The following is a 16,504-nucleotide window of genomic DNA, read 5'->3' as shown; positions in this document are numbered from 1 at the left end:
CTTCAACTTCTCTGATGACTCTGCTATAGTAGGATGTATCAGAAAGGTTTAGGAAACTACAAGTACCAGGGAGTAGTATTATCAAAAATATTGATTTTTGTATACATATGGATTCTGAATATTTGATACAGTTCAGATAGACCATCTGATACCTGTCACATTGTTTTTACTGTCATATGATTACATTTACAGTATATAATGGCAGGGGAAACTGCTATGATGTAACCTGTTATTCTGTCCCACAATGCAATCTCTATAATAAGTGCTCCTGGTGATGCTGGTTTTTACTGCGTAACCATCATGTCCTTCTCCCATCTGAAGCTGTACTACAGGGCTGTAGCCACAGGCCTACCTGAACAGTCTGCAGAGCCACAGTGTGGTGTCAGACAGGATCCGAGTGGTCAGCTTCCGCAGTCGCTCTCTGTCCAACACCGAGATGTAGGCTGCCAGGCTATGACCCAACAAGGCTATGTGACCCTGTTCACCCACATTCTGCATCCTACTGGAGAAATCAAACAGCAGAGTTATCATATGCTTTAAACTGAGGGCTGTCTGTTCCCCTCATTCCTTACTTAATTCCATGAAAAAGTCTTTGTTCTCTGATTTCAGTAAAACTACATTGGCTTGCATTGGAACGGCTGTGTTTGCAACCCGCTCTACCTCCTGAGCTCCCCGGCTCCCTGAGGCCACATGTCGAAGTGTTCTTGGGCAACATACTGAACCCTGAATTGAACCCCTGGTGGTTGTTCTGCCAGTGTGTGAATGTTAGTTTCTGTTTGAGAAGGCTCAGTGGCTCAGTGTGTGAATGCAGAAGTAGTATAAATAGTCGAAAAGACTAGAAAGGTGCTATACAAATACAACAGTTCTCCTCCCAGTGTTTCTTTCCTTCCTTCTAGCAAGCAGACCATTTTGGGTGTTTCACATAGAAGGCAGACACTAACCATGCATGTAAAAGAATGTGTTTTGATGTGGGTAAATGTGATGCCTGCCATGACTCAGCTTTTTAACTCTCAAGACTTTACATCCCATACTAAATACTACTAAAATTACACTAAATCTGACATCATCTTAATCATAGTTACTATATATATATATATATATATATATATATATATATATATATATATATATATATATATATATATATATATATATATATATACACACACACACATATACATATACATATACATAGTAATGGATTTGGATTCAACATGATTTAATAAAGTGTCCAGAAATGAAATGGTTCACTTGTAACAGTCTACAGTTCTACTTACTGTTGGCTGGGCTTGTCCTCTTCCTCCTCCTCTTCATGTATGAGGTTGTGAACTAGGTGCAGTATAGAGGCAACATCCTGACCACTGCACAGGAGACGCAAATAAACAAATCATTAGCTTTAGCACAATATATACACACTTGTAAGCCTCAAGTCGGTAACAAACCTGTACTAAATGTACCTATCCACGTAACCAGGCTTACACACATTGCTGAATGAGCTTCAAACTGACAAGAGAGCCACCCAGTGCCCACCGTCTCCAGTGTTAACTGCTCCAAAAGTCAAAGTAAATTTACATTTGCTGCATTTTCCACATTTTACTACTGCAAACACATGTTTCATAACAGTGATAAGAGTGTTGTGTCTAATGTTAATCTTTTGACATTACTGTTATTCTGTTAACATTACTGACCTAGAAGAGACTCAGTTAACTGCCACGCACACACACACACACACACACACACACTCTATGGGCAACAATTTGTGGTTGAAATACAGTTGAAAGTCGATAGTGTTTTATCAAATAATAATTCATTGTTTTCTATATACGTGTCCTTATTATTAATAAATGATGTACTGCTTTGCGCCAGCAGTCAGAGTATAATTAATTAATGATTATACATTTTGATTTAGTTTGGTTAGTTCCTACTTAAAGCACTCTACTTAAAATACACTAGAAAAATACATTTATTGGCTGACTAGAGAAGACTTTAAAGGTGTTTTTGACCTCTCGTAGCACTATGGAGCAATGTTCTCATGAGCAGGTCCCCGTTTGCTTTGGACACGTGCACACACTTCATGTTAGCAAAAGGGCCAATAAAAACAAAATACACGTCAAATACATTTTTCCCAGAGATGGTTTCTGTCATTTTAGCTAATTCTTGTCACACTGATATTTGTTAAAGTGTTCATATGTCCAATAAGTCTGGTTTAAATTAGTAATTTCCTACAAAAATGGGCTTCCACATCATGATTGACAGCTGACCCTACTTGTGGTTAGATAGGCTGGGTGTATGGACTGGACCTCGATACCACGGCTCTGACCCTGATCACTACTGTGCAGACAAAAGACTTCACCAGCGCAAGATGGCAGCGCCCGTGTCTGGGATATTTAGGCGTCATTTTTGTACAGAGGGAAGAAGTGGAGATGTGGCGTCCATCTTTATATACAGTCTATGATACACACACGTACAATTTAATACACATACCTGCAAAAAAGTTTGTGCTATCCCACTGATTGACAGAGGAAAAGTATGATAAAGGAATCTATATTGTTGGAATTTGGAAATTAAGGGATCCAGCGTTTTCCTGAAGCTTTGATTTTGACCAATCATTATTTAAGTTCTCCAGATTCATGCAAGTGCAATACTAAATTGTATTTAAATGTCATAAAAAACTAAAATGAAAGATGAAGATACCAAATTTAACACTTCACTAAAGACATAACATCAGCAGAGAAATTAAACAGTACACCATTTCCACCATATAGAGGTCATTAAGGAGGTCTTAAGCAAACAAGTTACAATTAAGCTATCTGTAAAGATGTTATCCAAGGCTGGTTCAAATCAAGGGCCCCTGGACTTGGTTCAAGATAGTTGAAGACTTTTCTTCAATCAAGTCCTGTTGCCATTGATTCAACCCACCTTTTGTATAAATAATTAAACTAGTTATCTTTACTGATTAAACCAGGCTTCAGTTGGGCTGAAAATATTAGCGCTTTGTGTGTGTGTTTCATGTTTTTTTATCCCGGTGGGGACTTTAACCTGAATGCACACTAACCGATGGGGTTAGGGTAAGGCTTAGGCATGTAGTTGTGATGGTTAAGGTTAGTGTGAGGGGCTAGGGAATGCATTATATCAATGAGATGTTCCCACAGGGATAGAGGAACAAACGTGCATGTGTGTCTTACTCTGCCTGCAGGGGTCCAGGGATGCTGGTTCTGCTGAAGGGCCGCCTCTCTGCTCCAGCCTCCTGTTCTCTAAACAGACGCACAGCACAAAAAGGTTGCATTCATGTGCTCCTTGTTGGGAAATTCACTGTACTGTAAAATGGACATAGAGATGCTTTATGTTTTGCTAGTGTTCCGGTGGTACTTGTGAAAAAGTTGTATGTGCTATGATTGTGCAGAGTGTTAATGTGCGACGCTGGGCTAAAAGAGGCAGAAGGGTTCCCTCTCATCTTCACTGACGTCACAGGATCATCAGATGCTTGTTTTCTAAATGAAAGGAATAAGTCTCTAATCTTACCTCTGTCTGTCTCCCAAGATTCTCATGGCTTCACTCAGATTCATGCCCACTTGAGTAAGCGTGGAGTCCACCATCATCAAAGGTGTTTCTGGGTGTGTTTGGTGTGTGAGTGTGCTGGGAAAGAGTTAAAGAGAAAATAAAGACAAACGTTTCAAAATCATTATGTAGTGCAACACATTTAATCGAGTGTGTACAAGTCTACACACATTTAGACACACTGATATTGTGCTCACAGCAAGTAACAATACAGTCTCCATTGTTTGTTCCATGTTAGCGTGTATATGCAGTGAGAGAGGAGAGTAAGCCATGAAAACACCAAAATATAGCTGTACCCAGCCCCGGCATCTGCTCTGTCTGAACAGGCTGCCTGATCCTCACTTACAGTAAACATATTATACCTGTGAAACACACCCATTAAAGGCTCTGCCCGCTTTTCAACAAATGTAATGCATGATGTTATTCTTTTCTTTGTATATAAATATAGTGTCAGTTTGTCCCAGTGTGTTGCAGTGCCGGCGTGTAAACTGCTCCGTCACTAGACAGCAGATCAGCTGCTCAGATGAGGGCTCGCACAGCGCTGCACACACACTGTTGTTGCTTACTGCGTACCTGTTTGGTCTATGACAGGACTTGATATCTGTGGAATTTTATGTTGCTGCAGCAGAAACGTTCATTAACAGATGTATTTTTGAAAGCAGTATTAATTTTATTGTCTTGACTGTACTGCTCAAGTTTAATTTAAAAATGAGAACCATTGTGTAATTTTGCAATTTTATAATCCGAATAGCCGATTATTCGTTTCAATAATCGATTATCAAAATAGTCGTTACTTGCTACAATACTTACTACAATAAATGCAATAGTATTATAATAACCTACTGTTGAAATGCATTATTGTGAATTGTCCCCTAAACAGTATTACAGTACTATAAAACATTTATTGTGAAGACTCCCCATAAATAGTTGCACATTATCCATTGTATATCTCTATATGCATATTTGCATTAGTGGTGGAACTATTTCTTTTCGATTAGTCGATTCATCTAACAATTTATTCCATTCCATTAATATTTCAGTATTTTATTCAACCATCATCCTGAAAGAGAGACATAAAGCACATTAAAATGTAGTAGCAGTGTATTTTAAAATGAGTCACTGCTGTATGTCAACCCTTCTCTGAACTGGAGAATCAGTATTTTTACAGAAGTACTTGACTTAAAGCTTCAGGTTCTGACATGGATTTATTTCATCACTGAGTAACATGATAAGCAAGATAGGCACTGGCTAATGGATTTTTAGGAACTAACTGAGATGATTTACAGACTGTAACAACAGTCATTTCATTTTCTCACTCAAACACGCCGTTACTGCCTAAGAACAACGTTACATTATGTTACCATGAGAGCAGCAAGGCCCCTGTTTCACCTGTGCGTCGTGTTCCTTTACTCCCTAGAGTGTTTACTGTGTGTTCCTTTGTCTCAGTGCCAGCTCGTCTTTGTCCTTTGTGTAAAGTGTCCTTTCTGGATCTTTGCTTTGTTCTCTTGGACCTTGCCTGTTTTTGGATTTTGGATTTCTCCTGCTCCCTGATGGATTTGTTTGCCTGGACTGCCTTCAGTGGGTTAGACCTGTGCCCGCCTTACCATCCTGTAAGCTTTCTGTACTTTGACTTTGTAATTGAATCTCTGAACGGCACCTGCTCTGCCTCCAGTATCTGCATTTAGGTTCAGTCCCTTGTGTTCCCGCTACCTAGTTAGCACATTTGTGATATGAACAGCAAGATGTTACTCGTTTTGATAATCCTAATAGATCATGTTAGGGTGGGGACAAAAAGCTAAACAGGATTTGCGGCGCTGTCCTGCTGCCGCTGCCTTGTTGACAAAGTGCTCAGGGACTTTTCGCTTGTCACAGTGTTTATGCATGATAGTTTTACTGCTGTGATACAAAGCTTACAGAGCACCACATTGTTGGGTCAGATGTCAAACTCAAGGCCCATGGGCCAATCTGGCCCAGCACCTCATTTTATGTGGCCCACAAGAATTTGCACAGACTATAATTTGCAAAACAGTTTTACACTGCTTTACGGAAGTACCATGTCCGTACCCTGTACCGGGAGCAACACGCAATTTTCAGTTTCTTTATGGAGATGTCCAAATCCATATGGGAATGGTGCCAAAGCAGATGAGCCAATGACAAAGACAGGGATTCAGGAGAGGAGAGAGGTGCTCAGCCGTCTCCATGATGAACTCTAGCTGGCATTCACAAAGTTGTCAAAGCACTGGAACACACATCCAGAGATCTACAGGGTGGTTAGGGTGTTTGATCACAGGAGGCTCCAGCCATGGAAAAGCAGACTGATGCCTACACACAACTGCTCTGAGAGCTTAGTGAAGAATGGATTGCCAGCACTGTGTGTCAAGGGATCCCTTCACACCTGGTTTGGATCTTGCTGAATCTTGGAGGGGTCTGAGCGTGAGATTTCTGAGGGTTGCACGGATAGCAGTGCCTTACATGTACTTCCCAGTCAGCCCAGTTGACTGTGAGAGGAGATTCTGCCAATACAAGGCTCCAGTGGAGCGGGAGGCACTCACTGAGCTAAACACAAAGAGGCTGACAATCAAGTACTTCAACGGAGAGGTCAGTGACAGAAGAAAGACTTAAAGTGGACAGACAGTCCTAGCTCATCAAGCAGTTCCATACGTTTTGGTACATATTGCAACAACAGCTTGTTACTTTTTTTTAAAGATATATATATATATATATATATATATATATATATATGTGTTTGTGTTTTTTATACCATAACCTTTTAATACCAATTACCTTTTCTTATTATTATACTCTTTATTAGTCTGCTCATATATGTAGGGTTTAGGTCAGAACTGTGAGTTTATTTAGTGTTTTCTCCCTCTTGTTGTTCCTCTCCTGGCCTTGAATGTTCATTTAAGGCCAGGAGAGGATCTCTGTTCCTCAAAGCATAGAAGCCTAGACTGTGTAAATGATTATTCATCCCTTTGCTCGGGGCCAGACGCCCGAAGCCGCCCTAGGCGGCAGGTCTCTGGACCAGCTGTATGTGTTGGAGCAGCTGTATGTGTTGGAGCAGCTGTATAGTACTTTACTGTTTATTGTCTTTTATAAATACATTCTTCAAAGACAATGGTTTGTTGTAACTCAATTATTTGCTTAATCCCTCACCAGCAATATACAATTTCCTTTCTTTTACAAACAGATGGGTTAGGGTTGCAGGGTTAAAACAGAAAACACGGAATTTGGGAAAAAATAAAAACATAATCTGTAAAAAATGAAAATGCATTTCACTGAACCCTTTACTAGCACTCTCAGCATGGCAAGTTTTCATTTATCCCCTGAAATATCTCCACAGCAACTGAATTGACTGGCACATTTGAAGATGAATCCTAATGATGGTCATCCCTAACGTTTCCTCTAGCGCCACTAGGGCTGAGCGATTTGGGGGAAAAAATCTAATCTGCTGCCAGATTTTGCAATTACAATTTGATTTGCGATTTATTTTCAACTGAAGTTTAGTTTTATTCACTGCCAGTCTATTTTTGATGGAAGCCGCGTCAAGCAGCACAGAGCAGATTAACCGGGCAGGAAGTCAGACACAGAACAGCATAGAGAATCTGGTAGATTTTCAAAATAAAACACCCTTTGCAGACTCCCGATTGTATATCAACAATAAACACAGTTAAAACAGACAACTACTTAACCATACTATAAGCACAAAAATCAAGGACAATTCCCCTCAGGATAAACTTTAATAACTTTGGGGATCCTCTGACTTTTCATCTTGCTCCATCTTCAGGTCAACATGTTAATGTGTCCAACACTTTACGTTATGACCAAATACCTGCACTTTGTTTGTGTTTAGTCCTGATTAGCAAATGTTAGCATGCTAACATAGAAAGCATTGCACTTGCTTAGCATCAGCATGTTTTGGCACTGTGAACATGTTAGCATGCTGACCTTAGCATTTAGCTCAAAGCACCGCTGTGCCTAAATACGCCATCACAGAGCAGCCTTCGTAGTGTGGCCGTAGACTCTGTCTTAATTTTCTCTATTTCACCAGAGTCACAGTTTTAAGCTATTTAATTCTACCTTAACTCTTCCAATCTAGCCCACATTAAAAGTAAACAAGTCTATATAGTCAATAGGCTGTAATTTCAGGCTTCAACTGTAACATACAGAAGAGCATACAAATGGGTGTGGACACTTCATTAGCACATTCAGTGTTTATCAGTGTTTACTTTGGACAGAGACCAACGACACAAAGTCTGATAAAAGCATTGCCTAAGTACTATTTAAAATGTGACTGGTTGAGCAGCTTAACAGTCCTTGACATGAAAATGGTTTAACTAACTTAACTTAATCATATTTTATGTAAGTACCCAATAATTACAAAATGTCGTTCCAGTTCTTGTTGCTATTTTTTAACTCAAAGAGAGAAAATGTGGGGATTTGGGGGCAGTGTAACTGTAATGATTACAGTGATGTCCTTTTAGAGATAAGTATGTTAGTAAGCTGCTGTCATACAATTTAAGTGTTAAAAATGTTATTTATCTTTAAGTTCAGAAACTTGTGACATTTAATTGTAATGAAGTCTCTAAAACAAGGAAATACAACTTTGATCTGAAGTGAATACTATGCAATTATATAATATACTACAATTATAACCCTTAAAAAATACTAACATTACACATTAATTATCACATTATACACTGATAAACAAAAGTTACTTTTAAAATCAAATATGACACAATATCTCAATATATGGATCACAGTGTGTTATTTAAAAACTGACACCAAAATTAGCAATTTTAAGAAATCACAATGTGGACATTGTATTTATACTTTAGTATGTTTCTGTTTTATTATAGCTATTATTACAATATTCACTTATTACAGTTAAATTAATATCTGTTTTGTAATTAGAACGTAATTAGGCTAAGAGATGTAATACAAATAATATATAATAATATCTGTGTAGGCTATATAATAGCACTTTTATTCCATCATTGTTCTATTAGTTTTGTAATGTTTTTACTTTCTACCTAGCTAATAGCATTCCTTTTAATCTGACTGTTTTGAGAAAGTGCTATTCCACACATTAAGATGAACTACCTGGTACACCAACAACAGCGTGCATTAAGTTACAGAGAAGTTACACACTGTAACGGTCTTTTTTCACTGTATAGGTTACGTATCTCCATGTACGTGGCACGCGTCTGACAGGTGCACTGCTGCTGTCATGTTCATGGAGGAAGAGCTCAGAGCTCACACAGGGGGCCAGCTAGCAGCGGACTGGCCGCTGCCGGAGCTCTGCTTACCTTCACTGCCCACCGCTGACAGCCTGAGCGGGTCTGCTGCGGAATGGGACGCAGACAATCTGTGGCCGGGAAACGTCGCGGCGTCCCTTCACAACTGTTCGGGAAAGCGAGCTGAAATGTTGAATCTGACACGTATTTCCAGCTCTGACTTCTTTCCGATTTCCGCAGGCTGAACCGGACACTTTACTTCCTGACTTGACGCGCGACGTCCGTTCCACGCTGGCAGCGCCGACGTCACGCGCTGCCTTGTCACTGGCCAGTCAGGTGATAACTGATGACGACAGCGTATTAAAGTTATTAACTTATTATGGACATGTGAAAAATCATTAGAGCCTAATGTAAAAATGGAGGCTGACATTGGGAAATTTGGATTCATGTAGGTAGCATGGCTTCTTTGCTTGTAGAATAGAATAGGTAATAATAGAATAACAAAATTTAATTTTGCATTTGTGTTACCTTTACTCAGCCTACAGCCTCAGTACAACACAGCACAGAGCAGAGAGCTGTTAACCGTTTGTGTACCAAATCAACAAGTCAAACACTGACTTGACACTGACAAACAACTGGTTATATTTTAATTTTTGGATTAAAATGATTGCAAGGGGCAATTCAGTACTTGCAGCCAGGGAAACAGGAGGCTGCTTAAGCTCAAGCTCAGCAGATTGCTGCAGCTCAGGAACAGGTGTTGACCTGGCTGCCAATAGGGGCAACCCAGAGCCGGTGGCAGCTCTGTAGCTCGGCAGCGAAGAGGCCGAGGTGCTGGGCAACTGAGTCTCTGTGGCGCTGAGCAGCACTGACGGTGTGTAGGAAGCCATGGCGACCACACCTTCTTTAGTGGCCTCCTATTAAAATGGCCTACCGAGTATGATTGCAGGCTGCAGGCTCACCAACCCAAACCTAATCTACTGGAGTGCAGGTTGGTTGCTAGCAGACTGGAAAGCTGGCTGGACATACTGAGGCACAACCGTTCTGAACTGGGGTTCTCTGGTGCTTGATATTGGCCATAGGTTTCAAGATATAGGTAACAACTGGTCACCCCTTTTGACTATTTCACTGTGGTGGAATGTAACTAAGTACAATTTACTCAAGTACTGAATATATTTACTGAAGTACTGTATACATACAGTTTTGAGGTACTTTTTTTTTTACCCTTTATTTATTCTGGGAAGTTTCACTGAGAGGATGCGTCTCAGCAACGCCCTGATCACATTCACACAGTTACACATTCACACCTGGAAGCTGCCCAGTACAACCCCAGTCTGGTCTGCTGGCCACTGAGCAGCTCCACCTGAGCGGTTGGGATTATGGGGCGTCTCAGTGGTGATAATGAGGGAGGGGAAGCACTGCTTGTTCACTTTCCACACCCAGATTTTATCCTGCGGGTCTGGGAATTAAATTGACAACAAGTCTCTAACCTTTAGGTGACCACTTCACTACAATTTAGAGGGAAATATTTATACTTCATATGCAACTACATGACATATTAAAGTTACTAGCTCTTTAAAGATTTAGATTTTACATACAAAACATAAGGTGATCTTAAGACCTCACCGGTGACTTTATTAGGTACACCTGTTCAGCTGCTTTTTAACACAAATAGCTAATCAGCCAATCACATGGCAGCAACTCAATGCATTTAGGCATGTAGACGTGGTCAAGACAACTTGCTGAAGTTCAAACTGAGCATCAGAATGGGGAAGAAAGGGGATTTTAGTGACTTTGAGCATGGCATGGTTGTTGGTGCCAGACGGGCTGCTCTGAGTATTTCAGAAACTGCTGATCTACTGGGATTTTCACACACAGCCATCTCTAGGGTTTACAGAGAAATGTCCGAAAAAGAGAAAATATCCAGTGAGCGGCAGTTGTGTGGACGAAAACACCTTGTTGATGTCAGAGGTCAGAGGAGAATGGGCAGAATGGTTCCAGGTGACAAAAAGGCAACATTAACTCAAATAACCACTCGTTACAACCAAGGTATGCAGAACACCATCTCTGAACGCACAACACGTCCAACCTTGAAGCAGATAGGCTACAGCAGCAGAGGACCACACCGGGGGCCCCTCCTGTCAGCTAAGAACAGGAAGCTGAGGCTACAATTCACACAGGCTCACCAAAACTAGACAATAGAAGATTTAAAAATGTTGCCTGGTCTGATGAGTCTCGATATAAGCTGCAACATTCAGAGGGTAGGGTTTTTGTTGTTGACCATGTCCGTCCCTTTATGACCACAGTGTACCATCTTCTGATGGCTCCTTCCAGTAGGATAATGCACCATGTCACAAAGCTCAAATCATCTCAAACTGGTTTCTTGAACATGACAATGAGTTCACTGTACCTAATAAAGTGGCCAGCTGCGCTATACAAATACGGAGCATTTACATTTGCATTTACAGTGCCAATGAATGGTGGCTGGACAGCATGGCTGAAGGCCAGTGACAGGGCAACAGGGCAACAGGACTAAAGACCGCAACGGAACAGCTGGACTGGAGGCTGGCGTGTACTGGAAGCCAGCCAAGTGAGCAGAAGGGGCCATTAGATCCAGGGGCTGGTGCTGCATAACAGAGTCTGAGGGTTGCAGCAGCCATACGGACTAATGCCCTTCATGGGTAACCAAAGGTGACTGTTGCTCAACAGAAGCAGGGGACTGCAGTTGTTCATCAAGTTTGGGGAACTGTATTTGTTGCAGCTCGGGGAAAAGAGGTGCTGCAAGGTTGGCTCTGCTGCACAAAGTCCTGGGAATGCAGTTGAACGTAGTCTGGGGTTGCTGCAGTATTTCAGAGGGAGCTAGTGGCCTGTAGCTCAGTAAGAGCAGGTGGCAACAACAGTTTTTTAGGGTCAGGATACTGCATCACAAGCATCCAGGGTTTGCAGCTGCTCAGGGGTTCCAGGAACGTTGAGAGCCATGACGACCACGTCTCTTTTTATGGTCTCCACTGGTTCCAGTGAAGATGGCCAGGCTAGCCCCCTCAAAGTCACGCTGGAAGTCCGGGTCAAGGTGCAGACTGGTTAATTATTATGTTGGCAGGCTGGGTTTTAGGCTGGGGGCTTGCTAGTTGGCAGCTAGCAGACTGGTAGCTAACTGGGGTACTAGTCAGCAGGCTAGTTGACCGGAGATTAGCTGCCAGTGCCTTATCAAACTCTTGGCACTGTTGGACAGGTAGGAAAGTACATGTCCCAGAGGACATATGCCTACCATCTGCCAGTGGTCATGTCTAAATGTCAGGTTCGGCCAAGTGACAGAAACGCTTATGACCCAAACACCAGAGAGTACAGTTTGTGATATTTATTTCATACCTATGGAACAACTCAGGGTGTACCAAAAATGGTTCAGGTAATATCCAAACCAAGGTCCAAAACAATCAAACAATCCAAAACAGGCAAAATATTTAAAAATCCACAGTTGAATGCGACACCATGATTACAAAATAAAACTAGAGAGTGTTAACTAGGGAGTGTTATTCGATTTCCAATTGATAGTGCTACCTAGAGGCTGATTGACGGCAAATTTCACACAGCCTCTCGGGAGGGCGTGACAGATAAGGTCCCCGAGTTTGGTGTAGATCGGCCATTGCAAACATAAGATCTGACATGACATCCTGTTTTTACCGTTTGCGCAAACATTTGTTAGCCTATAATTCGTCCGTTTTTGGCAGATCAAAACCAGAGATGGTCCGTGCTAAGTCTGGTGCTGATGGGACTTATGGCTTTGGAGGAGTTAATTAAAATAGGTTTAGCAGTTTTCGTGATTTTGCTGAAAAAAAGTTTAGGCGGGAATGGGCGGGGCCTATACGACGAGAATCAGCTCGATCCCCCGAACACGTGGATATAAGGTTTTTGATATCCGTCTTCGTAGGCAAGAGTTCCAAGCCCAAACGCATTGACCTTGATTATAGCGCCTCCTAGAGGTAGAAGTATTCAGATTTTTGCGCCTGAGTTACTTGCAGGGGTTTGTACCTACCCTATGAGTTTCGCGTCCCTAGCAGTTACTGTCTAGGCTGCAGTAGTGGAATTAGCGGCGGAAGAATTAAAAAAAACTAATAAAAACGAGAACGATTACAATAGGGTTCCCAGCCGCTTCGCTGGTACTGGGAAATCCGATGCCTTGCATTCACGGGTTTCCAGCCCACTCGGGCTTGTTCCCCTAATAAGAAGCAAAGCTACCGACAAGACACAAGGACGAATGTAACCGAATACAACAGAGAACATGGAGACTGGAGGAGCCGGAGACTGAACCACCAACCTAACCTCCTCGGTTAGGATCACAGGATAAGTTCCCTCCTGCGGAGCCTGAGGCGGCTGTCTGTTCATTTCCTCATTCATGCTGTCGATATCAAAGCACATATCTGATGCATTTACATCTTAAAAAACTTTAAAATCCCGGTTAGCTAGGCTATTAGTTTGTTACCCAAACATGATCTTGAACATGACCGCTTTATGATCAATCTGTCATCGATGTATGGACAGAGAGTTATCTCCGCACATGTCCGTCTTTAGGTATAACGCTGTGACTCTGTGAACAGTTGCACTGAAAACACTTACTGTGGGCTACATTACTGCAGTAATCACTGTTTAAACCAAAACTGATCAATGAACAGTAATCTTTCATATTGTAGCCGCACTGATTGGAACATTCCTATCATAGTTATCATGTTGGAGATGTGACTGTGGCGCCGCTGAAACAAACAGGCCTAAATGTAGTTTAAAAGTGAGTTTTTCATTATAACAGGCTGCTGACAGTCTGAATGTGTTTTGACAGCAATTATTAATTTAAAATAGACGTCTAAAACTTTACAGTCAGTTTGAACCTATAGACACATTTTCCACTGTAAAAAAATTATTAATAGGCTACTGGATGTGACTGTGACTTTACAATCACAGGTTCATGAGTAAACTGTGTATTATATTTGATCTATATTTTCAGGTAGCCCGTCGCCAGCAGCATTTTGTCCTGTCTGGTTACAGCTTATTAAATATAGCCTTCCGATTTAAAATGAATGTAATGGGCTGTAGGAGAATTCCAGAACTTTATCATTCATTAAGGAAATGCTGGTAAATGATGAATGAGCAACGCTGTATAGTAGGCTACTATTGCTAACGTATTGATCCTTCCACCACTTCTAGAGCCTATCATGGTCTGCGTTGGCACACATTCATATTTCTAGCTCCACTCGATTAAAATGGAGGCTTTGCCTTTATTTATCTGTTGCCATGGTGAACCGTAGAATCGGAGCTCCATTGATGATGGCTTTTGTTCATCCCCACGCACGTGCTTCCAACATACTGAGAGTTGATTTGATTAATTTTCATCAGTTGTTCTGGAACTCAATCAAGTCAGAACTCAGGGCTAACTCAGAGTTTGTTAAGCTTTCTGAAACGGGGCCCTGTTCTTCCTCCTGAGCCACAGCTTTGAATGCACAGTGGGGCGTTGGAGAGTGTTAAACCCAAAAGGCAACGTCTGTCATACAAAAATACTCAAAGACAATTTACCTCTCATCCAAGAGGCTTCTTCAGTTCTAACTGAATGGCAGGGAGTCCTGGGTATTTAACCTCTGTGTGGTCGTTATCAAGGTGATGGTTACTGCTTTGTTCATTAGTACTCCTGGCTGTTGTAACAGCCGAGGACCAAACCCTCCTCGTATCCTTCTTCTTGTTCTCCTTCATGTCATCCTTTCATTTTGGGGTCGACAAGCTCAAGAGTTAGTCATACTCAAGGAAAAAGAAATGTTGAGTTGCATTCAACATTTAGGTAGCAGGTGTTTTTTGTAATATATTGTTAGAGTTTTAAAGTTAATAATGTGCCAGCCTTTTACAATCTCTCCATTACAAACAAATTCACCATTTGGGGTCCAGCCACCCTGGCTCTTGGCTAGCATCTTCATGATGTACTATGTTACGGTAGCGCACATAGGATTTGTATTACCTTGTTCCCTGTTTGATCCAGTCCTCTGCTTTTTGAATTTTTTATACTGAGTAGTGATCAGAGGAGTGTTTCCTTTTAAAAGATTTAATGCAAGCTCACACAGAGACCAAGTCCAAAGAGCAATGATTGAGAATATGTTTCTATATGTTCCGAGCCCAGGTGTGACACAAACCTCTTTTTAAAGATCACATACATGCTGCTGCTGCTGCTGCCTAATCTCATTTTAGGTTGATAGACAACTGGCCACTTATTGGATATTACTCCCGATCTTAGTCTGTACAGTTCTGGGCAGGTAGGGGTTAGGTTGATGATTAAATAACCAAAAGAATCTTTGGTAGTGTTGTCAGGACTTTCTAAGAAAAAGTTTTGTCCAGGGAAAACTTTGTTGAATTAATGTAACTGTCCTGGGGGTTTTCAAACAGCATCAGGGAATTCCTGTTCAGACTGGTGCTATGACCATGTTTATCTTGGTGAAAAACATTTTAAATCAGAATCACAGTGCTCATGTTCCTGTGATGAAAATCCTGACTAGTCCAGATGGTCGGAGGGCTAAAAAATGACATATTCCAGAATAATCTCTTTTTTTTTTTGGTGGGAAACAGTTCTTAATCTTCAAATGAATTAAGTAGTCCTTCAAGGAATGAAGGAATGTGCAAATTATCATCTATGTGACATTATGAAGTGATGGTGACATTTTGACCTGAGAGTAGCACTAGAGGACAGGTCATGAAGTGTTCAAAATGAAAAGGATATATGTAGCAATCTGCACTCATGGTAGCGCTAGAGGAAAGGTCAGGGAGTCGCCGCAAGCATTAGGATTCATCCTCTGGGGATCATGACTGTCTACAGCAACCACCACTGGTGTTTCCACTGGCAGGGCAAATATTCCCCAGGAAAGTCTGGAGCATTGAACTATATGTGAAAAAGGTGCTAACACCTTCACAAGCTCCTCTCCTGTGGAACCAGGTTCCAGTTTGGGTTCAGGAGGCAGACACCATCTCCACATTTAAGAGTAGGCTTAAGACTTTCCTCTTTGATAAAGCTTATAGTTAGGGCTGGCTCAGGTGAGTCCTGAACCATCCCTTAGTTATGCTGCTATAGGCCTAGACTGCCGGGGGATTTCCCATGATGCACTGAGCTCCTCTCTCCTCTACTTTCTATCCCTCTGTATGCAACCTCATCCTATTATTGCATGTTACTAACTCAACTTCTCCCCTTTCTGGTAGTCTTGTGCTTTCTCGTCCCTCTCCTCTCTCCTATCACTTCCTGCAGGTTTTCTGGCTCTGGAGCTGTGGAGTCTGGATCTGTGGTTGCGGGTCACCTGCTGCCCCCGTGTTCCTGCTTGACACCCTCTACTACAATTATTGTTACTAGTCCTATTGTTATTATTGTTATTATAATCATTAACATTATGATTGTTATCATTAACACTACTATAAATATCTGTACCATTTTTCATTTCGTCTATAGCAACATCCCCTTTACTGTCTGTACCTCTGTGTGTATATTGTGTAGGCTGCCTCCCTCCCCTCTCTCTCTCCTTCCATCCCTCTCTTTTTCTCCCTGTTCCTCTCCTGCCCTCTCCCTCTCTCTCTCTCTCTCCTTCCATCCCTCTCTCTCTCTCTCTCCTTCCATCCCTCTCTTTTTCTCCCTGTTCCTCTCCTGCCCTCTCTCTCTCTCTCTCTCTCTCTCTCTCTCTCCTTCACCCCAACCGGTG

The 16,504-nt window shown here is 41.6% G+C and overlaps 1 protein-coding gene across 1 annotated transcript in view; it reads right to left on the bottom strand.

Annotated features, from left to right (window-relative positions):
* The window catches only part of pdxdc1 (pyridoxal-dependent decarboxylase domain containing 1), a 38,072-nt gene extending 28,978 nt beyond the window's left edge, over positions 1 to 9,094 (bottom strand). Inside the window, exons 1-5 of the mRNA XM_038739227.1 lie at positions 8,868 to 9,094; positions 3,523 to 3,636; positions 3,186 to 3,254; positions 1,278 to 1,361; positions 353 to 502 (exon numbers count right to left, since the gene is read on the bottom strand). Of these exons, the coding sequence (XP_038595155.1) occupies positions 353 to 502; positions 1,278 to 1,361; positions 3,186 to 3,254; positions 3,523 to 3,599 (380 nt within the window). The 5' untranslated portion in view covers positions 3,600 to 3,636; positions 8,868 to 9,094. The remainder of the gene's footprint in view (positions 1 to 352; positions 503 to 1,277; positions 1,362 to 3,185; positions 3,255 to 3,522; positions 3,637 to 8,867) is intronic.
* Between the last annotated feature and the right edge of the window lie 7,410 nt (positions 9,095 to 16,504).

The sequence above is a fragment of the Micropterus salmoides genome, unplaced genomic scaffold (assembly GCF_014851395.1).
Source record: "Micropterus salmoides isolate LMB-PRFRI ecotype aquatic unplaced genomic scaffold, ASM1485139v1 Ms_hic_scaffold_10, whole genome shotgun sequence".
NCBI lineage: Eukaryota > Metazoa > Chordata > Actinopteri > Centrarchiformes > Centrarchidae > Micropterus > Micropterus salmoides.
The sequence above is the reverse complement of the archived record's forward strand: the minus strand, read 5'-3'. Positions and strand labels throughout refer to the sequence as shown.